The sequence below is a fragment of the Xiphophorus hellerii genome, chromosome 24 (assembly GCF_003331165.1).
Source record: "Xiphophorus hellerii strain 12219 chromosome 24, Xiphophorus_hellerii-4.1, whole genome shotgun sequence".
NCBI classification, from domain to species: Eukaryota; Metazoa; Chordata; class Actinopteri; order Cyprinodontiformes; family Poeciliidae; genus Xiphophorus; species Xiphophorus hellerii.
The window spans coordinates 3,081,294-3,108,076 of record NC_045695.1 but is presented as its reverse complement, the minus strand read 5'-3'; the positions used below and the strand labels follow the sequence as shown (position 1 = coordinate 3,108,076).

The 26,783-nt window shown below is 40.2% G+C and overlaps 1 protein-coding gene across 4 annotated transcripts in view; it reads right to left on the bottom strand.

Annotated features, from left to right (window-relative positions):
* The window catches only part of LOC116715857 (potassium voltage-gated channel subfamily H member 7-like), a 73,329-nt gene that overhangs the window by 23,635 nt on the left and 22,911 nt on the right, over positions 1–26,783 (bottom strand). For 2 of the 4 annotated variants that reach the window (XM_032556564.1, XM_032556565.1), the window contains exons 3-7: positions 24,322–24,477; positions 10,784–11,263; positions 8,933–8,953; positions 7,224–7,247; positions 5,486–5,700 (exon numbers count right to left, since the gene is read on the bottom strand). In XM_032556564.1, coding sequence (XP_032412455.1) covers positions 5,486–5,700; positions 7,224–7,247; positions 8,933–8,953; positions 10,784–11,263; positions 24,322–24,477 — 896 coding nt within the window. The remainder of the gene's footprint in view (positions 1–5,485; positions 5,701–7,223; positions 7,248–8,932; positions 8,954–10,783; positions 11,264–24,321; positions 24,478–26,783) is intronic. The other 2 variants (XM_032556566.1, XM_032556567.1) reach the window with 2 other exon arrangements.

Genomic DNA, 26,783 nt, shown 5'->3' with positions numbered 1-26,783 from the left:
ACATATTAGACAGACAGAATAAGCCATTCCTGATCCAGCTGCTTCTGAGGAACTTTTATATAAGCATCACACATCTATCTTTCAGTTTCCAGCTGTGTGAAACCTTTGCATTGACTAGCAAAAGTACTTATACAATTTCAACCTAACTCGGTCATAGAAAAACATTTTTAAAAAGTTCCACCATGTAGATGTACCTTGGATATCAAAATATGTTTTCTGATTTTTTTTCCATAAAACCTAAAAATCAGTTTGCAAAAACATGTTTAAAAATGACATATGTACAATTGTTCTAGATGTTTTAATGATCATCCAAAAATATGAAAAGATATTTTACTTTTTTAATAAACTGGTACACTGAGTCACAGAGGCTGTTCAAGGTTTTTTCAAGTTGTGGCAGTTTATGACCCTGTGGGACGAACTTTTCTATCCAATATTTTATGACTGAACTCTAGGGTTCAATCTCCAAGAATGGATTAAAAAACTGAAGAAAAGACAGCATTTGTATATTATTTTGTTTGAAGTAGAGATGTAGTATAACACAACAGTGGGTCTTACAAGGTTAACCTTATTATAACAGCAAACATCAACATATCTGATTGCGGTTTTATGGGAAAGTACAGCATAATTGTCAGGTACAAGGGAGAAGATCCATGGCTTAAAAACTGCTTACAAAAACAATACATTAAAAAACAGTCTATATTTTTGTTATTCTCCCTTTAATTTGATTAAACTTGTGGAAGAAGTTGTTCTGATTAGATGAAACTGAACTTTTCGCCTGATGATCAACATGCCATGGAGGGCAGACAACTTAAGTTTATATATAGACACAATAAGGCGACTTCTTAAGGCACTGATTTTCTTCAGAAGTGTCAAAGGGAGGAGAGTGTAAAGAAAATATCCTGTTGCATTTTTTCCTCCAGAATGTTGAAAGTCCCTTCCACTTCACGGTTATGCACCATTTTGTAGTGGTGTAATGCACACTATTGCAATAACAGGCATTCAGGTGACAAAATGCGAGAAAGTTCAAGGAGTATCAATGTGATAGAAAGGCTCTGTTTCTGGACGGTTGCATGAAAGACAAAGGTGTAATTATCAGACAATATGATCATCTTTGTAATTGTAATATTTACCCTTGTAGCTTCTAACATCAAAATAGTCAATTTCACTTGACATTCTCATTTTGTTTGAGGTAATAATTTGCTCAAGTAGGGGAAACGGCTATTCATTTAAGTTTCCTAAGTAATCCTCAGGCATTGACTCCTTCAGTAGTAATTATGGAAGTCCAACGTACGATCACAAAGAGAGAGGATTGGGACATACGAAGACCACAAAGACAGAGACACAGTTACTGTGAGTGATAAAGCTGGGAATTGAAACTGAATATATTTGGCATTCATCATCTTCGGATGTTTCCTTATCTTATTCCTGGCCACCCTTATAATCTCAGTGATTATAAAGGCAGAAAGGTCGATGGGGAGGAGGGATGATGTATAGCACCAAGGCGGCTGAAGTGTTATTAACTGAAATGGCCATTAGAAAGTTCTCCATCCTGAGCGCTGGACAGGGTCAAAAGCTATTACCCTCTGTATGGAATAACCTTTGAAATCAATCAGAAACCAAAGGACAGACAAAGTGAATGTGTTCTATTATTCATCAAACGTCCACTTTATTAAAGGTTGGAGTGTAAAATGCCCATTTTGATTGTGGTCCAACTCAATGTTTAGCTGCAGGAAAATCTAAGCTAAGGGAAAAAGAAAAGACAGTTTTCAAAGTCCTTCATGCTACAAAATGGGGACATCATCAAAATAATTTGCTCTGTCCACAAGTACTAAAATCACTTAAATAATCACAGACGTAGTCAACATTGTTTGTAGGACCAATTTTAGTAGCAATAACTGATTTTATTGCTTTATTATGGACTATTTTTATGTTTTCAATGTTGGACCACTAAACACTGGTTAGTGGTCTAACGATGGAATAACGTACGGTAAATACGACCATGTTTATAAGTTTTAATGTCAAAAATGTTTCCACATTTTGTAGAAAGAGCAATGTATCATCAGCATAAGGGCTAATTTCATGAGTCAGACTTGCTGCTTTAATTCCAGTAACATAATTGTTTTGTCAAATTGAAGCTATCAGAAGTTTGATTTGGTGCTTTGTGGTCCATCTAAAACCTGGAGACAAGAAAAGGAAACTGTGCTCAAATAAAAAGTCCAACTTATGGCAGAAAATGTTCCACCAAAAAACTTTGCATCCAATAAAATTTGAGGATTTAAATTTATGTTACAATATTTTCAGCTCAGTCTTCTATACAAAATGGCTTCCCTGTTCGCATAAAAAAAATCTGCTATCCGACAACTGACTCAAGAATCTAGAATTATCGACTCCACGACCGCAAAGACCTGTTGCTGAAAAACCACCTCAAATCATGAATCCTCCACCACCAACACAAACAGTTGCAAAGTCTTTTGGCTGACAATCTTTTAGTTTTCCTCAAGCATGACGCTACACATTCTCGCCAAAGATATCTAGTTTAATCCCAAACCGTAAAGGATTGCTTCAAATGTCTCGTTGTTCATTCAGATTCAATTTTGCAAACCTATATCATCATTTTATTCTTTCTTTAAAAAGAAAAGCAGTGGTTCTAGTCGAGGACAACTTGATCTGTTCATTTTTTTTAAAATCAGAAACTAACATGATAATAGTCTGGAAGGAAGCTCTTGACGGTGATTTTGAAGTTTGTCTATATGCAATATTTTATTCTTGCAAGTCATCTGTTGGTCTTCAAACTGTTTAAAATTTACCTTATAAACATTCTCAGGTTGATGAGTAGCAAAAATTGCTTCTCCAAGACAATTTCTGCCATCTTCTTATTGTGATATTATGGGAAAACACCCTAACACTTGAGAGCAATAGGAATTACAATTTAGAGTCTGGTAAAGGTCATAAGTTTCATTAGCTTATGTACATTAAACCAATGATTGAATTCCTTCAATCAACAATCATTCAAGTCAAATTCAAGACAACATGACAATTATCTAAAACTCCATTAGCCATCAGTATATATGGAGACATTATCCCTCTGCCTGGGAGGAGTCAGTCAGTTGGCAGAATTACAGCTCTAGATTAGGGTGTTGTAGCCAATCTGTGTCTAAATAAAAGATACCACCTTAATTATTTATTGTACCTAGTTTAGCTATGCTCAAACTCTTGTGGGATAACGCAAAGCTTCTGTTTCCACTTGCTTAAGAAAATGCAAATGAACAACAGATTTCTCCCCCTTCTTTGGGTCTATTTGGGTTCTTCTGTCAGAAAGAATGTATGATTCTTAGGATTTGAATCTTTCATCATGTGGCTTTTGTCATTAATGATTCAGTTTCAGATAAAGCCAAGGAATTTAAACTTGGAGAGCAGTAGGCATCTGAGGTTCATGTGTGCATAAAACATACAAACTGGCAAGTTCAAAATGTGGGGAAGCATTATGGGGTGCTACGAGGGCGCTTTCTTTCTTTGCTGACCAGCTTCTTGGGTAAACCCCCCATCTGTCTGTGATAATCAGCAAGGCGGCCAAGGCCAGCAGAGAGCATGTCTGTTCAAAACCTTGATCGTAGCTTCAGATGAACGCGGGAGTCCAGAGTTGGTTTCAAGACATCTGCTGTCTCTTTGTGTTCTTCACAGCAAGGGTTCTAGAGAACTGATTATACACTTAAACTCAAGATGATGGAAACTCAGCACCGTCTCTCTGATGGCAAGTCTCCTTACGCAGAAACATTAACGCCTGGCAAAGACATCAACACACCCTTGAACTTGTCCAAATTCCAATCTCAATCTATTTTATTGAGATTTCACATGATAGCCCAACACAAATTATAATCCATAACTTTGAAGAGAAGGAAAAATGATGCATTTTTCAATCATTTTCCAAATAAATTCATTTTTACTTTTACTGTAACAACCTGAAAAACAATGGAGATTATAGTGTGGAAAATATGATAATTGAAGTAAAAGGTGGCTCTATATGGGAATAAATCAGGAGAATGGAATATCAAACTTAAATTATTATTATTTTTTAAGTTTGACATAAAATCAATTGAAATCAATTCTCGAGCAGTACGATACACTGGGTTGCCCTCTCGTTGCCTCTAGATGTTGTCTTCAGCCTCTAGCAGAGGCGGTCTGAGTGCAGACTGGGGTCAACTTCTTCTGTCCTTTATCTGTTATGCTGGTGATGGGTAAATATGCAAAACTGAGATGGAATTTGTGGTTTGCTCTGACCTTGTAATACTTCGCTTTACACTGCCCGTCTACTTGGTGTTTGGTCTCAATCCTGCCAGGAACCGAGGTGATGACCTCCGTACCCGACTGTAACTCTAGAAATCTGCCTGAAGCTGCGGATGCTGTCTGGCAGCTGTAAGAGTATCCCAACTTGTTCATTGCAAGTGAAAGACACCTCTGCGGTTTTTACATATTAGCCCCCTTAAGTTTCAATTAAGTATCCTCAGACTCAAAGCGGACAGATGAGACTGTGGATTCAATCTGCCCACATCAGATTACCCACTGTAGTCTGGTTTGTTTCCTTCAGCGTACTCCGGCTTCTTCCATGTATCTATTGCTTATGGTAAACTGTAAATGGGACTTCTCATGGTTTGTTAATATATAAAACAGAAAAAAAAGCAAACTTAATTAACTTTGACTTTACTACGTAAGTAACTGAAGTAAAAAAAATGAAATTCATGGCCAGATTCTGTCATCTTGTGAATTTCAACATCTCTGTCATTTAAAGGGGCATTGTTATGTTTTCCACGCCATTTTATATCACAACCAAGAAACTATATTACCTTCAGTTCTTATAAAAATGCAGCATATAGCAAATATGATTTAGATTAAATTTTACTTCATAAATTCATGCCTTAATATTAGGCCTCTGTCTTTTTGAGAAACTCTTGCTTTCTCCATCACTCCCCCTTCAAGAAGTCATCACGGCATCGTTCCTCTGTTAATGTTTTCACCAGTGTTTCATTGAGAAGAACGTCTCATAATTAGCTCAGCAGAAATGCAGTTTCACCAGCTGTTTGCCAATTGCTGCTGGCTAGTCTGAAGGAGCTTAATGGGGGAGTTACGGGAATGGGCTGCTCTGAAAGGCAGAAGCTTGTAAGCTTGCAAACTGGAGCTCCGAGGAGGAGCTTTGTCCTTGAAGGCAGTGCTCAGTCCTACATTGCGTTTTGTACAGCTGAATGGTTGCCATGGGAGATTAAAGGACTTCCCAAATGTGCATGAAAAAAATCAATGTTACACTTTTGATGAGGGAATAACATTATAAAATGATGTAAAGTAAAAGAAAAAAAAAAGTCAACTTTACATAAAAACCAGATTTCAAACTTGTAGTATCATCATGACTTCCATTGTTACTGCTGGCTGAGCACAGATTTTAATAAAGAGGAACGCTATCCCCGTTTAAAAAACAGAAAATCTGTAACCCTACCTGTGTAACTTTGTCTGTGACATTATGCGTGCGGTCTTTGACTTTTGGGGCAATGATGGTCTTCTCAGAAGAAGGAGGGGAGGGACACTTCTTTTCATTGTTGGCTTCAGAGAAGTTGAGGGTGATGAGGGGGATCTTGTTAATGGTGCTGTACCTATTGAGGTTGGAGTCAGAGGTGGAGCCCAGCAGGCTGGACTTGATGTGGCTGAGTGGCCCTGAAAGAGAAAGCGATGGGGTGAGGATCGCGCCGATCAACAGTGACCCAGGTTTTTGTTAGGATTGTGAACTGTGGACATCAGAAAACAGCCGGGGTGGGTCATTTGTGTCGTGAGACAAGGAGTGAGAATGGAGAGGTCCTCGCTGTTGGTGTATGTGGAACCACAACACAACACTGGTATTACAGACAGACACTGAAATACAAACTCTACACCCTCTGACTGACCCATCTCAAATTAACAGGCTGCTTAAAGCTCCTCATTAAAAGGTAATGTAAACTGTCAGGACAAAAATCAAAGAATGCAACCCAACACTGAAAACAAGTCATTGTCTGATGGAGCTTGAACATACATTTGCAGTCAAAAGTTAACACAGACTTGTCATGGGCATGAAGGTTTTCATGGTTTATGGTTTTTTTATTGATTTATTTGAACAGATTCTGTTCAAATCAGTCGACTTCCTGTGTCACTTCTTGTTGTACCACACAAAGTCTGACACAAATCGACAAAAACTTTATAAGTATAAAACAACAAAGGAGCAAAATTTCCAGCCACCACCCAAGTCTCTGTTCTGCAGCAGCATAAATAAACATCCAAGAATAGAAAACATTCAAATAGCTTCCTAAACCCTGAGCGCAATCTGCCTTCATTTTAAACACCTCACTGAGATTGAACATAGCCAACTTTGAGTCTTGTTCTTCCCTCAGCAACACCGTTCACACTGAAGAGTGTTGTTGTTTGGCGACGTGTAAGCATTTAGGGTGCAGTGGATTTTTGGGTTTCAGGCGAACTAGTGAAGCTAAAAATCACCCAGTTCTGGTCCATAAAATGGCTCGTCTGTGATACTTTGGGTGAAAGATCTGGATATAGAAGTTAACAGAAATGTGAAAACCTTCATTAAATGATTTGGGTGAATATGTACGTATTTGACCTCATGTGGATTACACAAATCCACCCATTCAAACTTACACGCTTAACGTTGTTTTTAAAATTCATTAAAATTAAATGCTGTATAATCTTCCACCATGAAAAAAAGCAACAAAAACAGTCCAAATAAATCATTAAAGGCCAAACTTAATATGACCAACCATGCCAAAGTTGAGATTATGTAAACTTCCATTATGTAATGCTTCCTTATCTGAGTGTGTTATACTTTCCAGGATTTTACAGCATTTAATAAAAGAACTGCCTAGCAGACATGAAGTTTCTGGCCTCCTACGAAAGCATACAACTCTTCAAGAATATGACACCATCATACAGACACGCACACCAACATGTGGCCCAATGAGAATGATCGAAAGTGAAAAAACAGACTTGCTGATTCAGTAGTGTGAGCCAGCAAAGGAAGGCTTCTCTGCTTTGCTTCCCTTTTCACCAAGAACGTTAAAGTGATTGAGAGTCAAGGACGGGGAAACAGACAGCTGAGGGTGAGAGATTGCATGCGCAGCTTCAATGCATGCCACAGTCAGGGTACATCACAGCAGTCATAAAGAATAACTTAAAAGATAAAGCTGAAGCCATACCCCCAGCCATCCAGGAGCGCGATACTAGCAGACCAGGGGAGAGAAGAAATAGGAGGTAGAGGGGAAAGTGGGATTATGGACGCTGATTGGACTGTAGGGTCATGGGTGTAAACAACATCAACATCGTGCTATTATCAGACAATCACCTTGGTTGATTCTGCGATAATGAGATTAGAGAGCTGATGCTGCCAGGTACACTTCTATAACTTAATCTTCAATGTAAATAAAGAAACAGGCATTTTTTTCTACATTTTGCCACACTACAACCAGAAGTTTTGAACTTTAATGGGATTCTAAGTGATGGTTCAAAGTAGGCATAAGTATAAAGTGCAAGTAAGATGAATGGTTTTCATATCCCAATTCAACTTTTTCACTTCAACTACGATACAGATATTGCAACTTTGAATATCGACCGATACCGATATTTATCTGATACAATATCAGCACGAATCATGCTTACTTTTGTTACTTATTTTGTAGTGAGGAATGTTAGAAAAGATTTGATCTAGTCATATTACTCAGAACGGTAGGTATATGAGAACAGCAGACCGATTTATTATTTACCAACGGGTCTGCATGAGAGATATAAGAGCTGCTGGATAACAATGTGGAGTTGGACTTAACTCTGGAGTGGAGTACTTGTTATTTTATGTTGGAGATTTTAGATGCAGGCTGATATAATTCAATACTGTTAGCCAGTCATGGAGAAAAACATCTTATATGTTGCAAACAAATTGATACCATGAATAAGGTTTTGTTTCCAGTAGGATAACCAGATGAAACAAATAATCTGGGCTACCATAGTTTATATTAAAGGATAATCATATGTTTGAATTTATACAAACATAAATCCAACTGCTGCTCAGAGACTCTTCAAATTTGATTGAGCTTTCTCTATTTTTTAAACAGCAATGGGCAAAACGTGTCTTGACGTACAAAGCTGAAATCAAGTGATTGCGTATACATGGCACACTTTTCAGTTTGTTGTAAGCATTTGAAACCATGTATCCATTTGCTTTCACTTCAGTTATGCACTACTTTGTGTTTGTCTCTCATGTACAAATACTCAACACATGCATTAAAGTTTGTGGTTATAATGTGACACAATGTTGAACCTCTAAAAGGGTGTATGAATAAACTGCCATAGGCAGCAAATAAGTAGCATGTCCTATAGAATCCAGAATAAGAAGTGTGTTTGTGAATTTTTTTTAATAACGGTGTAGTGTGGGGGGTGTGTGTATCAACTTTAAATGGAAACACAGACAGATTTCTATTTATTTAGATGTGGCAGCATAGATTCAAAGGGTGCACAGAAAAAAAAACAGAGGTTAAAGACAGTGGGAGGTTTCACTGCGGAAAGCTTCATTGATTTTCTTCAATAGACAACAAGCAGGAGAGAAATAGAAAGTGTTGCTTCATGCATGCGCGTGCACGGGTCAGTGTGTGTTCTCTTTACTGAGCCCTCGCCGAGCGACTGGCGAGGGTCAGCCCGGTCATGTACACCCAGACTACGTCAATTAGTGCTGCGCTAGTCTTTCGAGAACTTACAAACACACTGTCAGTCATCCACAAAGGCATTTGCATTCAACAGAAATCCTCTGTGGAGAAATTCATGCAAAGAAGCAGGCTTTGCGCGTTATACATGTCTTGTCCAACAGGCGTGCCAAAAGAAGCATAAGTCCAGGATGCAGCAAGCTGCTGTTGGTTACCTTTGATATTGCGACCATTGTCTGTGAGGAGGAAAAAGACAGGGGAACTGCAGGTGAGTAAAGAAATAGGAATAAATGTGACATCAGACCAGAAATCACGCCCTATGGAGAGTTCATTAGAGTGAAGCTCACATATTAGTGTGTCAGCCATTCTCGGAGGCTACAATGAAAATCACACTTAATGGGTGAAGTAGTCTGATTGGGCTGAATTGGCACTTTAACCATCAGCTCAAGAGGAAAAATGACCATGACAAGAATCTAAAGATGATCGGTGACACATAGTATGTTTGTTTTAACATCTTTGCAGGTGAAAAAAGAAGACAAGCTATCACATTTTCTTTTGGCAATAAATATTTAAATATCTTCATATTTGTAGGTAAAATTAAGTTCAATTATTGTTAAATTATCTTTCATTTAAAGCACACAGAGTTTCTACTTCTTCCCCCTTCAGGCATTCTCCTGATTACTGGCCTCCATCCCATCCTATCTCTACCTTTCTCTTCTGTCATACCTACCCTGTGAGAATCTAAAGGATTAATTTATTGTTATTATGTACAAAATTTTGTTAATATTCATCAGTTAAAGTGTTATTTCAAAGTCGTCTCAAAATATTCAAAATATTTGATGTGCACGTATCGGAGAGGGCTTTGCTTCTGTTTAACTTTTAGAGCTTTTTCCTGTAAGGGACATTCTGATGTTGCTTTTTTAAAAATAGGATTATTATTTGCTCTCATACAGCAAATAAGTACTAGGATTTTACATCATTCAATACATCTCTGAACCTTCTCTGTGGTCTTCTTTTTTCTACCTACCTGCCACCATACTCAATATCCTTTGACAAAATATGAGCCATCTGTCCTCTTCGCATGCCCAAACCGTCTCAGCTAAACCTATTAAAGTGTTTTCAACAGCACAACATAGCAGGAGATCCAATAATAATGCCATCTTGTTTAGCTCTTGCAGCTATCATTCTTTAACTACCCATAACACTTTTCTTTATCCACTTCATGCTGTCTGTACCTTCTACTTGATCCGTCTTGTGCGCTGCCTCTTGCTATGAATGTTTGACCCTGGCACTTAACTCATCCATGCTTTATGCCTCAAGCACTTGAAGCTACATTGTGTTTCCCTCTCATTCACAAATCATTTCCTTATTTTCTCCACTGATTCCCAGCTCCCTTCTTTCTAGAACTCTAGAACGAACTCTTACTACAGATGACAATGTTGTCTGCAAATATTGTAATCCATGGGGACTCTTGCCTCTGGTCTTTTATCAATTTATACATCATCATTGCAAACAAGGAAGCACTTTCAACTCATCTTACTGCTGTCTAACTGTCCTTGTACATGACTTTCACCACCCTCACAAGCGATCTCTGTTAGACCTGACTTCTGAACACAGGACCTTCTCCCTTGGCACCCTATCATGTACTTTCACTAACGCCACAAAGACGCAAGGAGACTGACTTCGTTGCAGTTCTCCATCAACACTCGAGAAACAAACATCGCATTGATACTCTTTGTCTTTGTGAAATCTAAGTTTATTTAGCTGTATTGTAATAAATTTTGAGGAACTAAAAGTGACATCCTTGAGGAATACTGCCTTTACTTAAAGGGTCTTTTTATTCAACTAGAACAAAGCTTTATTGCAGATCCATTTGTATGTACTCAAGGTGGTATTCTCACAAAGGAACCATCACTCCTTTACTCTTGTGAATATTCCAACTGGCTAACTTACGCCAGCAGCTAATTTGATTGTGACCGAGCTGGATTTAAAAATCTCTCCACAGACTACTGTATCTGCCTTAGTAACCAATCAACTAATAGTGGATTTAGTTGGGTAAAACATACCTTCACTGGCATGCCTGTCCCTGAATGTAGTTTTGTACTTGGAACTGAAGCCTTCAATGTCATGTACAGAAGAGGCTCTGCGAATACTGCACACGGTCTCTCTAGAGGCAGTTGGAGTGAGGCCCGGGATTGACGGCGCTGCAGTAAGTGTGTCCTCTTGGCTCTGGTGTTGGGTCTGGGCAACGACCTGGCCCTTGTACATCCGATCCCAGGGGCCCTTGGGGGATGAGTGGTCTAAGGGGCCCGATACCGGGGTTGAACAATGGCTGGGGCCGATGAGAGCGCGGGTGTCGTTGGCATAGGATGGACTGCAGCTCTCGCGAGTGGTGGGGAGTTGGTAGTCGCGTGTCACCACCGAGCCATCGCTGTGTCGAGGAGAGTCCACCATCACCGCGTCTGGGTCCTCTTGGGGAAGGGACTGCTTGCTGATGCCCAGGAGCGGTAAGGCTGGGAAACGGAAGCGGAAGAACCTCCCTCTACCTGATGGGAGAAAAGGTAGAAGAACAGCACTGTCAAGATCCTTTGTGTTCTGGCAATCTCTTCCTAAAATGCTAAGGCTAGAACATCTCAAGGCTCCTGCATGTAGAGCAGGAATGCTTTCAGTTGCATTCCTGCTCTACAACACTTGAGTCAAAAGGCTGAGATCCATGTTTCTCAATTCCAGCCCTCAGGGACCACTGCCCTGTTTATTTTAGATGTGTCTCTGTTCTAGAACCCCTGATTCAAATATGCATGACCTCCTCTGTATGCCATCAAGTGCTGCAGAAGCCTGTTAATCACCCACCTATTCAAGACACTTGTGTGGCAGAGGGGAAACATCTAAAACATGCAGGGCTGTTATCCCTGAGGACTGGAATTGAGAAACACTGGCTTAGATCACATGTGTTCATGTGTTGAAATGGCCTAGTCAAAGTTCAGACCTAAATCCAACTGAGAATCTTTTTCAAAACTTGAAATAAATGTGCAAAGACACTCTCACGGTCTTCCGGTCTCACGGACTGATCTGACTGATCTTGACCTATTTTGAAAAGATGAATAGGCAAAGGTTGGAGTCTCAAGATCCATGAAGGTAGTTGATAAATACTAAAAGGATCCTGCAGGTGGGATTACAAAGAGCGTTTTAGAACATTTTGACTGATATACTATTTAGGTTGGTCTATCACATAAAACCCTAGTAAAATGTAGAAGTAAAAAAGTTAAAAATCAAGAGCACTACTTAACTACTGAGGGAAAAAAAGCCAGAATGGGATTAACATTACTTGTTTTGACCTTGCACTGCTGTTTCCAGTGTGCTTAAAACAGAACCTGAATAAAGTCCCCAGATCTGATATTTTAGGTATTGGCTAATGGCACCAGAAAGCCTGGTACTGCTGCAATCTGAAAAGCTCAGATCAAAACAAATGCCTATTGTGCTTCAGGCTCAAGTTCAATCTTCAATTTCCCTTTAATTATTCATAAGGAGGGGAAGGGGGAACATTTACTGAAATTTTGTAATGCACCGGTGCACTGAGATGGGGATCCTTTAAAGGATTACGTTCAGTGTTTTAATGAGTGACTGATAGCCTCTGGAGAGTTAAAGCCCAGTGTTACAAAGTCATAGAGGATAAATGTAAGACAAGTCTGCTCTCAGGAACAGTTGTGAAGCATAAGACTAACTTTAGGGTAAATGCTGAGCTGCCTGTTCACTGACAAACAGAATTTACAAATCACACTTTTCTGCATTTTACATTATGTGCAGTCATGTTATGACAGTGACGCTTGAGGATTTAAACATATGGGCAACGAATCGTGGCCTCCGTCTAGTGAATCATTTAGCCGCGTGAACATATGGCATACATATTGCATTTGTGTTTCAGCTCCCAAATACAAGTCTTCCTGCCACGATGAAAGCAAAAACATTTGCATTCAAAGTCAGACATGCCAACAGGAAGTATTCTATGTACAAATTATATATGAAGAGTAACTAAATGCAGCTGACTAACGTGTGGCCTAGTTCAACCTCTGTTTAATTTATTCTAATAAACAGCAAGGGAGGGAACAATCTACAACCCTGCACAGTGAGGAGGTGTGACTTCTTAGAGAGCAAATTAATTTAATTGTTCTAATAATAACTCTGCTAATGCAGATCAGACCTGAGCATCCAACATCCTGAGTTCACTGCAGCATTACTATTTTGCGGCTAAAATTAAGTTCTGGGTTTTTATAACAGTTTCATGCCGTTCCTCCAAAATGAAAACATCTTTTGTTCCTGAAGCGTCAGATATACCTTATAATAGCCAGCTACATCAAGCCTAAAATACAGCCATGCACTGCAAAAAAGTTATTTTTGTATAATTTCTTGTGCAAATATCGAAGTACATTTGAAGTAAGATGAAACAAGCTTACAAGTAACTTTTCAACAAGAAATAGGACAATAGGTAAATAACTCCATAATATCACTGAAAATGTACCTGTTTCACTGGCAGATTTTTGGACTTATAATATATATTTCCCATGTTATAAGTGAAATATTCTAGTGGACCTAGAACTTTTTCTTTTGACTCTTACGGAATTGCTGACTAAATGTAAGTTAGTTTTGTCTTATTTCAAGTGTACTAAGATATTTGCACGAGATACTAGACCAAAGATACAGTACATCAGAAGCTGTGTTTCCCTGGAGCATATAATTGTGCAAATTGGATTTACAAAAATAAATTCGCTTAGTAGAAATGGCAATTTTGAAAAAAAATCACGTTTTTCGATACAAGAGTTTTGCATTAAGATGAGGCGGATTATCAGCTGTGTCGAAATTATTGTATTTCGCAAAACTGCAACCGAAAGACTTTTTTCACGTCACACATGTGATCAACAAACGGATGTTACTATTGGTGGAAAAGATGAAGACGACGTCAGGAAGTGGTCGTTTCTATGTTGTTTAATGACCTATTGCGTGAACAATATTCGTGAACAAAAGTATTCACGTGCAATTTTAAATGCTTTTTTTTATTTCATGGAAACACTGCAACTACAAAATCATAGATAAGCAATAAATTCACTCCATAAACCATGTGTTTTTAAAATTAGATCTTAAGTCAGATGCACAATAATAACTTGTGCTTACAAACGTCGATACGAAAACAGTCAATTTGAATCTTGCAGGAATAGCTGCCCTGAGTACACTTCCTGGGTTTTCGGCGTATGAAGAGTTTGAGGGTGTCTCTTCCCTCCTCTGTCTTCTCATTCTTTTCCTGCTCCACCAGGCAGTTTTTCACAACCAGTGGACACTCAGTGGCCCTTGTTGCTATGATACCAGAGAGTAATATTTGCATAGAATATTAATTGGGCCCTCAGTTGGGGAGAGAAATGTCCTTCTGAGCATGATTCAGTCGACAGGGGAGAAGCCCAAAAAAGAAAGGAAAGCTGTTTAAAAAGAAGGCCAAGTAAAACGCTAATGTCCTTTTGTTTCTGCCTCTGGTTGGGACTTCTGCTGACATCAGACTTAACTACAGCAGTTGTGCAGTGAATGTGCTTAAATGATTTGCATGAAGCATTATTTTACCTAAAGGAGTGTTTACCTGAGCTCCCTGTCCTCCAATTATACAGATTATCCTGCTTTGCCCTGCTCTCATTTATTAGAGAGAAAATAAAGGTGTTATTGCACTGAGCCTGAAGTAATGGAAGTTAATTTTAACTCTTTTCCTTTCATTACACATTTCCCAAAGGCGGGAAAATGCAAATGAGAATAAGGGCGATACAATGCGATAAAGCTATCTGGGTTTGAAATGAGCATGAAGTATATCTACATATTCAAACGTTCTGTAAAAAATATTTTCTCCCAACTTTCTGACAATTACATCAGCTTAAATGTTTCACGTTTTAAGTCTTAAGGGTTACCAAACACTTCTATTTATTAAATGCTACAATAGGATTGATTTTATAGAGATTTTTTTATGACTTTCTTTCATTTCTAAAGTTTACATAATTTGGTAGAATTGCCTTTAATCTCTCCGTCTTGGGTCCGATGTTTTAGGTTGTTTTCACATCTGATAGTCCAGTAGACACGCTTAGATTGGGGATCAAAGTTGTTACATTTTCAGCTGCTGTGGTTCTCCTTCACACTGCATGCTGTCTAACAAACCAAAACCTGTCCACCCTCTTCTCAAGATGTCTTAAGATGTATGTGGCATACAGGCCATTTTGATGGAATAGTCGAGGTAAATTAATACTGTTTTGTGTTTATTAATACTGTTTTGTGTTTATTAATACTGTTTTGTGTTTCGTTGTGTGTCATTTACTAGTGGTGTTGCAGGTTGACGTGGTTGCGGAGGGGGTCAATATCACTCCGCCGTTGCTAGGTAACGACGGTTGTGGAACGTTGGTGAATGTGTTTTTTTTTTTCTAACGGCTGTTAGGAACGAGACCGCTAACGGAGTTACTTTGTAACAATTATTAAATTAAAATGTTGCGGACTCAATCTGAATATCTCTTTTGATTGTTTGTCACCGTTACATTTTTGGCGAGCCAGCCCCAGGAGGAGTTTCAGCTAAAAGTAACTAATCCAAACGAGACGAACCGAAGACGGAGGAGAAACTACCGATGGAGCAGCTTCAAGACGAAGTGAGCAGAACGCTGCTGATGCTAGAGAAGTCAGAGCTAATTTTAGTTTGTAAACACCTCAAGAGTGATGAACCTCCAGGAGGGTTTACTGGCCAAACTCGGCGTTCCCTCATCAGACTAGCAGAGACCACACTGGACGATATCGGAAATGAGGAAGAACCTGAATCGTTTCAACAGTTTCTCCAGAATTTAATCACCTTCATGGAATCTTGGACGTCGGATGAGCCCAGAACACCAGAACAGACACAAGCTGACGAAGGTGAATTAAACTCACTAAAAGTCAAGTATAAGGAATTCCAGGAAGAACATAGCAAAGCCCGACAGCGCATAGAGGAGGAAATTGGGGTTTTAGAGAAGAAACTGAGCATGACAATGCATATGGAGGAGACTGAACCACACTGTGCTCCATCACCTCACATACCAGAAGTGACCCTCAGGCGGGAGTTTCGGATTTGTGGGCAGATTGGAGAAGCTGGTCAGAGGGATAAATTGTCCTATACGAGCCTGATCAACCAAATTGAATCTGGGCAGAGGAAAGGATATTCAGAGACTGAGATCCTGGAAGCAGTCATACGGGCCATAAGCCCAGGGCTTCACCTGAGAGAGATGCTGGAAATCAAAAGAGGACTGACACTGTCCACTCTGAAAATTATCCTAAAAAGCCATTTTAAAGTGGACTCTTCCTCTGACCTCCTTCATCAGCTGATGAACATCTCACAAGATCCAAAAGAATCTGCACAGAATTTCTTATTTAGAGCTATAGAACTGAAAGAAAAAATGCTCTGGAAATCAAAAGAAGAGGATGAAAGCGAACAATTCAGCCCAGAACTGATACAAAGGAAATTTCTGCGTTCCATAGACACAGGACTGCTAAGCGATGCAGTAAAATTCCAACTAAAACCTTACCTGACTAATCCTGCAGTATCAGATGAGGTCCTAATTGAGCGGGTGAGTGAAGCTGCAAACTTAGAGCAAGAAAGACAAAAAAAACTGAGAAAAAGTGCAGTGAGTAGGTTCCCAAAAATAAATGAACTGAGAGCTGAAGGAGGCATACATGAGTTTCAACCTCCTTCCATGGAAGAAGCTGCAACCACAAGTGAGATAGGGGACACAGTGATGACCAAAGATGTACTGAGAGGGGCCAAGAAAAATCGAAACACAGAACAGGAAGCAGGAACAACTAAACTCATCGAAGGACTGAAGGCTGAAATGTTAGAACTAAAGAAACTGGTGTTGGAAACAGTGGAGATTACTAAGAAACATCAGACAGAGAGAGCTACCACACACAGCTACCGCAAACCCAGAGGTTGCCCAGCCTGTCTAGAAGCACAGTCAGGGGAGAGGTGCACTCACTGTTATAAGTGTGGTCAAGGAGGACACCTTGCCAGAGGCTGCCGTCAGAACAGGGGACAGCAGGGAAACTGGACAGGGCTGCTGGGCCGGGACCCTCAGTAGCCCCACACAAAACACTCAGTCCCACCACAAACAAACCAGGCTCCCATACAGAACTTTCATCTACCCCAACAGCTCACTACATGAATCCACGGAGCAGACAGAAACTTCTGAACCTCATAGGTAAGAGATGCATTGTTCATTGTTGGATGGATGCCACTCCAGTAGAAGCATTATGGGACACTGGTGCCCAGGCATGTCTCATTAATGAAGAATGGAGACAATTACACTTACCACACCAGCGAGTTAGACCTCTGAATGAACTACTGGAGGTGGATACACTTATTGGGCTTGCAGCAAATCAGACACAAATTCCTTTTCTGGGCTGGGTGGAAGTGGAATTTAGACTGGGCAAAGATTCACTCTCAGCAGAACCCCTGTTAGTACCAGTACTTGTGTCAAGTGACTCCAGTGTGGCACAACAACCAATAATTGGCTACAATGTCATAGAGGAAGTGCTAGGAGACAACACACTTAAACACAGGAAACCGGAAGTCATCCAAAATGTGTGTGGAGCCTTTGCTGTCACTGTCCAAACTGCACAGACAATTGTCAAACTAATTCAGACATCAGATAGTCAGGTTAATGTGGGTCTTGTGCACACAGGGAGAAGTCGAATCAAATTAGCAGCTGAACAAATCACCATCATCCATGTTAAAGTTAATACTGGAACTCAGTTCAGAGGAGAGGACCTTCTTTTTGTTCCCTCGGAGGACTCGGTGCTGCCAGAAGGTGTCAGTGTTCAGGAGGGTCTCATGACAGTTCCTACAGAAAACCCAGGATTCGTATCAATCCCAATTTCCAACACCAATAAGTATAATGTTACTCTACATCAGCGTGCAGTCCTGGGGCACCTAGAAGCAGTAAAGACAGCTTATACTGTAAATGCACAACAGTTGAATATCACTGTTGGTGAACAACAAGATGACCCTTCACCCAGAACAAAGCCAGCTGCAGCTCAGTCCCTGATTATCAACAGCAAAGCAGAAAAACAGAAGCCAACACAGTGGGATCCTCCAGTTGACCTCAGCCACTTAACGGAAAGCCAAAGACAGACTGTGAGACAGATACTGAGAGAAGAGTGTCATGCATTCGCCTATGATGAAGATGACATAGGTTTAATTCCCTCTTTGAAACTTCAAATCACTCTGCATGACACTACTCCAGTGAAGAAAACATATATGTCAGTTCCCAAGCCATTACATCAGGAAGTTAAAGAATACCTTCAAGATCTACTGAATAGAGGCTGGATAACTCAGTCACGTTCTCCATATGCATCACCAGTGGTATGTGTGAGAAAGAAAGATGGGGGTCTGAGGTTGTGCTGTGACTACCGGGAATTAAACAAAAAATCTGTCCCTGACCGCCACCCTATTCCCCGAATCCAAGACATGCTTGATTCTCTAACTGGCAGCTCCTGGTTCTCTGTATTAGATCAGGGGAAGGCGTACCATCAAGGGTTTCTGGATGAAAAAAGTCAGCCCTTAACTGCTTTCATAACACCATGGGGTTTGTACCAGTGGATCAGAATCCCCTTCGGTTTGAGTGCTGCCCCAGCAGAGTTCCAAAGAAGCATGGAGGAATGTCTGATTGGTTTAAGAGATGTGATATGCCAGCCCTATCTGGATGACAATTTAGTTCACAGCCCAAGTTTTGAGGATCATCTCAACCACATGAGAACTGTGTTGCAAAGATACCAGAAGCATGGAGTGAAGCTGAGCCCAAAGAAGTGTGAGGTGTTCAAAAGAAGAGTGAGATTTCTGGGACGTCTTGTCTCTGGTGAGGGCTACACGATGGATCCAGCAGAAGTGGCACCAGTTCAAACTTTGAAGGAGAGAACCCCCACAACTGTAGGAGATCTGAGAAAAATGCTGGGATTTCTCTCCTATTATCGAACATATATACCCAACTTCTCCAGAATAGCTAAGCCCCTCTACCAGCTTCTGGCTAGTCCACCGGAAAATCAACCTGAAAATCCACCATCAGGAAAGCAAAAAGACAGACGGAACATCAACACTGCAAGAAATAAAGGTAACCTCCCATCAAACACTCCCATTCACTGGACACAGAACCATCAAGAGACAATAAACACACTTATTGACAAACTCACTGAGCCTCCCATCCTTGGGTATCCAGATCTCACCCAACCATTTATTCTGCATGTTGATGCTTCCCAGGAAGGGTTGGGAGCAGTTCTGTATCAGAGACAGAATAACAAAATGGTTGTCATCGGGTATGGATCTAGAACACTGACCCCACCTGAGAAAAATTATCACATGCATTCAGGAAAATTGGAATTTCTAGCACTCAAGTGGGCAATATGTGAAAGGTTTAGAGATTATTTGTACCATGCACCTCATTTCACTGTATATACAGATAATAACCCCCTGACCTACATTCTCACCACAGCCAAGTTGAATGCCACAGGTCACAGGTGGGTTGCCCAACTTGCCGATTTCAATTTCACCATTAAATATCGACCAGGCAAACACAATACAGACGCAGATGGCCTCTCTCGCATGCCACTGGACATAAATGACTTATTGCAGCAATGTACAGAAGAAGTGACTCAGGATGTGATTAGTGCTTCAATTCAGGGAGTGACGGTGCTTCAAGATGCCCCATCTGTCTGGATAACCACGGCTCACATCAATACACTGGACTTAGTAAGGGATGCCTCTTCACCTTCATTGCCTGCCCCACTAACACCAGAACAGATCAGAGAAAGTCAAAAAAAAGACCCTCTCATCAAGCGAGTCATGCATTATAAAAGCCAAGATCAATTCCCCCCCAGAGGAGTGGTGAAAACCGAGCCTGCAGATGTTAGAGTGCTCTTGAGGCAGTGGCGAAAACTATATATCAGCGATGATGGGATCTTATACAGAAAAGCAGGACATACGTCTCAGCTAGTTTTGCCAAAAGAACATCATCCGTTAGTGTTTCAAGAATTACACAAAGAGATGGGTCATCTGGGGGTCGAAAGGACTCTGAATCTGATCCGAGACAGGTTTTATTGGGTCAGAATGCAGCAGGACACAGAACATTTTGTGACCCAAGTGTGTGAGTGTCTAAAGTCAAAACGACCACAGAGAGCAGCCAGAGCACCACTGATGCCAATTGTGACAACACGTCCATTCGAACTGGTTTCAATTGATTTCCTGCATCTAGAGGCCTGTAAGCAAGGCTATGAGTATATTCTGGTTATAATGGATCACTACACTCGCTTTGCACAGGCCTACCCCACAAAAAACAAATCCGCAAAAACAGTTGTGGAAAAGCTATTTGATGACTTTGCCCTTCACTTTGGCTTTCCGGAGAAAATCCACCACGACATGGGGAAGGAATTTGAAAACCAGTTGATGGCTCAACTGCAGAGGTGTTGTCACGTGCGAGGGTCCCACACTACCTGCTACCACCCACAGGGTAACGGACAAGTGGAGCGATTTAACAGAACCCTGCTGTCTATGCTCCGTACGCTCACAAGTGCGCAAAAGTCTGACTGGAAAAAGTCGTTATGTAAGATGGTGCACGCATATAACTGCACCCGCAGTGACACCACCGGCTTTGCTCCATATTATCTACTCTATGGGCGATCCCCACGTCTGCCGATAGATCTCCTGTTTAACATACAGCCAAATGAAACACAGCAAAGCTATGCTGAGTATGTCAAAGATTGGCAAAGCAGGATGCAGCAAGCCTACAAGATCGCAACCAAAACTGCCACCCGTGAATCGAACAGAGGAAAAAAAGGATATGACAAAAGAGTTTATGGAGCTGACCTGCAGCCTGGGGGGCGTGTGCTTGTACGCAACTTATCAGAGAGAGGAGGTCCTGGTAAGCTCAGATCCTTTTGGGAAGATAAAGTGCACATCATCACAAAGAGAAGAAGTGATATCAGCCCAGTATATGAAGTAGTACCAGAAGGAGGTGGCAAAAGACGTGTGCTGCATAGGAACCTCCTGCTCCCTTGTGACAGTCTGCCAATCGACAACCCAGAAATAGACTCAAAAATGACAAAAAGGACTAAAAAGACTAAGTCGAATACATCTCCATGTCATCTTTGTCAACGAGAAGAATCTTCAGACAGTGAGAGGGATGAGGAAATGGAGCTAGTGTGCCAGTTTCCTCCTGCTCAGCACAGTGGTCACCGAGCTGTCAGCTTAAACCCAGATGCTGAACCATTTACACCAGACCTGCCTGACCAAGACAACGCACCGAAAGTGAATGAATCTCAGGCTAATTGGATGAACAACATACCAGAAGAAGAAGATGGAGGCCAAGACATGGAGCTACACCAGGATCTCCCTGAGCCATCTGCAGAAACAGCTTCTGAGGAAGAAGAGGATGCAGCTGTTCCACCACCTGCATTCAGCTACCCAAAGAGAGAGCGTCGCCGTCCGAGGATGCTGACCTATTATGCTTTGGGTGAGCCAACCATGGTGGAATTAGGCATTAAAGAACTACCTGTGAGTATGATCCCAACCGGTAAAGAACTTTGGCGACCCTGGGTAGTTCCAGGTGTTAAAGTACAGAGTTAAAGACACACTGTATATAGGTTTAAGAACTACATTTAAAAGAAAAAGACTATACTTGAATTCTCAAAAGACAGTTTATTGACTGTGCTTTCAAGACAAAAGACTGGTATCAGAAAAAAACTGTGGCTGAAATTAAGGTTCTGTTACACTAGAGAGATGATCTGAACATATTTAGAAGTATTTGTAACTGGACATTTGTAATCTAAAGTGACAATATCCTCTGTTAGTGGTGGACACTATTACAATAATATGTAATGTATGTATGTAATGAATGTCATGTTAAGTACCTTACTTATAACATCACTTCCAGTAAAAGGTCTTTAAAATGTCATAGGACATTTTTTTTTTAATGAGGGGGAGAGTGTGGCATACAGGCCATTTTGATGGAATAGTCGAGGTAAATTAATACTGTTTTGTGTTTATTAATACTGTTTTGTGTTTATTAATACTGTTTTGTGTTTCGTTGTGTGTCATTTACTAGTGGTGTTGCAGGTTGACGTGGTTGCGGAGGGGGTCAATATCACTCCGCCGTTGCTAGGTAACGACGGTTGTGGAACGTTGGTGAATGTGTTTTTTTTTTTCTAACGGCTGTTAGGAACGAGACCGCTAACGGAGTTACTTTGTAACAATTATTAAATTAAAATGTTGCGGACTCAATCTGAATATCTCTTTTGATTGTTTGTCACCGTTACATGTACTTCATGTCGTTTCTTTATAATGCCATTTATATTGAGAATTGTTCCAGTCAAACCACCCACACAAACATGATGGGGCCACCCCCTTGCTCCCAGTTGGGATTTTATTCTCAGGTTTACAAGCTTCTCTTTTTTTGTCCAAATGCAACACAGGTTATTATGGCCAAATACTTCAATTTTAGCTTTACCAAAACACAAGACACCTTTAAAAAATTAAGATCTTTGTCACTTTGTCCCCTCCTCTGTCCTTAACAGTATGATGGCAAGACATTCTCTTTATAGTTTCTTGAACAGATCGAAATCTCTCTTTTCCACTTATCTTGGCTGCAGCCGTGCCCCCAGCTCAGTTCGTGCCTTGACTTTTTCAACAGCTTTTTAATTCATTTGTATAAGGAAGATCTTGACCGTCTCCAGTCAGTTCAAAATATCGCTGCAAGGCTTTTTACCAACACACGAAAGAGACGGCATAGTTTTGATCTCTAAATCGGCTGCTGGTATGTTTTAGAATTAATGTGAAAATTTTAGTATTTCCTTTCAGAGTGCTGTGTGGTCAAGTCCCAGCATACATTTCAGAACTTCGAGAGACCAACATCTCTTCTCGTGGTTTGAGATCTTCCAGTCTAGGGCTTTTAAAGGTTCCTCGACCACGAAAGACCAGAGGGGATTCATCCATCTTTTGGAGCGGAAGCCCCCAGATTGTGCAGTTCTTTGCCTTAATCTTTGTGCTTTTGACTAGTTTTATGCTGTATGACCTTATCTGATGTGTTGTGTTTTTTATGAGTTCTTTTGTGTTTTTAACATTTGTTCCTATTGTAAAGCACTTTGTGGTTTTCTGACCTGTGAAAGGTGTTATATAAATAAAATGTACTTACTAAGTGCATAATTATGTAGCTCTGAGGAAGAGGTCCCGGTTTGCCGCATTAAAATATAATGCGAGTCCATGGGGGTTGCGGAATGGATGCAAAAATCAATTAGTGCAGCTAATGCATCACCCAAAATGAGATCATGTAACACTTGGATCATTACTGGAGCAAACCTATAAAACTGCAACACTTAAAAAAATATCAGCTTACATCCATAGAAGCTCCTTTGTTGAAGATAAGGATGGAGGTTTTAAAATAGTTTAAAAATTCTTGCAAAATTTTGAAAGTATTTGTATTCAACCCCCTTTATTCTGTTACCTCCAGATAAAATCTAGTGCTATCAACTACCTTGAAAAGTCACCATAATATCTACGTAAAAAGATATATTTACGTAATACTACGTAAAATGTTTTAGACTTCCACAAACACTTAACTGAACTTTGGTTTGGACCATTCTACCTAATGTTCTAAAGAATCTTCTTGCTTCCTATTTACTCTGACCAGAGCAGAATTATGGCTTACAGATAATAAGAACCCATAATATATATATTTTTTAATTAATCTGATATAATATTCTAATTTTGTGAGACAGGAAACTTCGGGTTTTCATTATCTAAACACCATATTTGTCAAAATTACAATAAATAAAAGCTTAAAACATTTCACTCTAAAAGTAATGAATCTATATGAGCTATACTTTTTGAAAGGAGTGACAATATATAAGAACTTTTTCCACAATATTACAATTTTTTTAGATATACCAGCAGGACACATTCCCAAAGTCAACAACAATAAAACCTCTTCATTATACTGTAAGCGCAACACACTGCCTGTTCTTCACATCATCCCTCATTAGGCAGAGCAGCTTGTTAAGAGCTTTGTCCAATTACAGTCATCCTGAGGTGACCTCTGGTCCTCCTTACTGCTGTTTTCTGTATCAAAGATGGAAAGTGCAAACAGAGACAGACTTTTACAGGATCAGGAGGAGGAGGAGTGAACCTCCGGGGAATGGCATTGTACACCATTACACCACAGCGCACTTCAAGTAGTTCATCAGGTCTTCCTGGCAGGGTATGAGCTATAATTGGGCCAGACCTTAGAGATGATAGCGGGCAAACATCAGTGTCTGCTAAAGGCCGGTATCAACATACCATAGCATTTATTGAGCAACCAATTCCTGCAGCTGCAACAAGTACAAGCTGCCCAACATTGTGATTTATGAACAATCAATAGTTGCAGAGAGATCTAAAAGACAATAGGGTTAAATGAACTTAAGTTTGCAAGCTTGTATGAGTGTCTTTTGATTATCTATAAAGCTTAAATATAAGCTAACGGCAAATATCACATTATCCGACTACCACCAGTTTCCCCCTGAAGAGTTTGCCGTCTCTACTCACGCTGGTCAGCTTTGGAGGGAGACGTGTGGTTAAGTCTCTCCAGTGAGTCGCAGCTGACGTCGTCCAGGATGTAATCAAAGTTCAGGATGAACATCATGACCACGCCCTCCTCGTTCTTTACCGGGATGATGTGGGTGGTGCAGGGGAACTTGGAACCTAAGACAGAAGATAAAAAAATAAAAACCTATTTACTTTCATTTGACAATTATGCACTAACCTGTATTCTTCTGTCACACAAAATCCAATAGATACAATAAAGTTTGTGTTCATAGAGTGATAAAATGTAGAAACTCTTTTTGACCAAAACAACTGAGTTAATGCTGATGAAGCATGTGGTTGAAACATGACAAAGTCTAATCAACTTGTGAGAAAAGAAACAAATACAGCAGCCAGGTTTTACCGCAACAGAAAAAGTATATTAGGTTTAAAAAACTAAATAAAAAAGGAATCAACATGGACATCTCTGGAAGACACTACCTCTCGCATTAGGCTCTAAGTCTTGCTGTCACCACAGTGCTATTTATAGCTTACCCAGCAGGCACCCAGCCCACTGCGTTTCTTTTCTTGGGGGGAACACAGACAAACTGCTGCACACACTCAGCTACATCCTATCTTCTGATACACTATGTGTGTGTGTGTGGGAGGGGGGCTGCGTGTAGGTGTGTGAACGCACAAAAAAAAAAACAATATGACAGCCTAATTGCAGAAAGCCAGTGTTATGTGATTTTCCTGTATTCCGCTGGTTCAGTGTCTCGTTTTTGTGTTGTGCCCTAAAACAACAGTTCCACCAGGCTGGAGTTTGATTTATGTTTTGGGGAGCTGCAGTTCTGCTGGGCTAAGCAGTTTGCTGCTCCTAATAGTTCATCATCACCATGAACAGATCAAGCCATTATTTGTCAGTGGATTTAGGAGAGATGCGGGACAGGTGTTATTACAACTCTTCTCAATTGCATAAAAGAACCTGGAAGCTAGCGAGTGTTTTTGCTTTTATTGTTTTCAGCTGACAGGAAGAACCCCAAGCAGCTGATCTTCATCCACACCAGCAGCTGGAAAAGTGGAATTTAACAACTTTTACAGCAACATTTCTTAACGCCTAGAAACATTAAAAAACTGAGAGTTTTGAAGATGGTAAATGTTTATGGATTTAGTGGAAAACTGTGGATTGGATGAAGTAAACTCTGTAATGGTAATATCAAAATAAACTACAAGAAAGCTGAGAGACAGTCTGGTGTAGTTTTGATGTTTTTTTTTAAACATGTCCTGTATGGCAGTGTAGCATTCAGAACTGTTGTCTGAGTGTCAAGGTGAGACCCAACAGATTTACTTTGACAAGTGGAGCGTTATGGGATTCGTCTTGATGCTCCAATTTCTACGTTTATGAAACTTTATTAGGAATTTGTATTTGGGCTTAATCCAAATGTAATGAGATGGAAGAGAAAGGACAAAGGAAAAAGAGAACGGTGGGTGAAAAGGTTTAAAAAGAAAGGAGACAGGACTAGAGGAGAGAAAACATAGAATGAACAGAAGTCGACGCCGTGAAAAAACTAAACTGAGAAACTACAACATGGATATTTATACTAACGATCCTTGTTTTCACGTCTCTTTGACATTGTTGCTTCACTGCTGTGTTTTTATAGTTATGTTTTTCACTTGAAAGCCCTCAAACTTAAAACAAAATGTGAAAAAGTCCAAGGAGGAACCAATACGGCAACTCTGTTAATGCCGTGACTAACATTTCATAATTTGATTCACATTGTTTGCAAATGAAAATGATGAGCATCTCCATGGAAACAAGAAGGAGCTCAGGAGAGAAGCAAATGTTCGTTTGTTTCATTTGGCTCCAACTCCTGAATAACAAAATAAGATCCTTATCTGGAATCAAATCACAGGGAAAATTTACATGATCCAGTCCTGGAAGCAGGTTCCCTCCATTGGGTTTCTACACAGAGGCTTAACTCACCATGAATCCGGGTCTTATGTCACATTATTGTTTGAGGGCGCGTACGCTCACACACAACCCCACATTTGCATTGACATGAGAGTCCACACGAATGCAAATGTAATTCTTTTAACCTGGCATTTGCAAACAAAAGTCTTCATAGGAGCAAGAGCTTCAGTTGTAGGTGGAAATACAAAAAAATGATGCATCAAAAATATATTTACTTGTTTTGCAATTTGTTTAATGGTACAAGGGCACCTGACAGTGAATATGTTGCATTATACTGTAGAAATGTCTATTCTATATGCAATATATAGAGCATATGTAGCACCAAGGAGTAAGGTAACTGTTTTATTCTTTTACCAGGAGAGGCATTTTATCAACTCACAACAGTTAAAACATGAATTCAAAACAAAAGGACTTTACTTGCAGTATGAAACTTACTTTATCATCCCCAACCCCCGGGCTGCGGACCGGTACCGGTCTGTGGACCAATTGGCACCGGGCCGCACAAGTATAATAT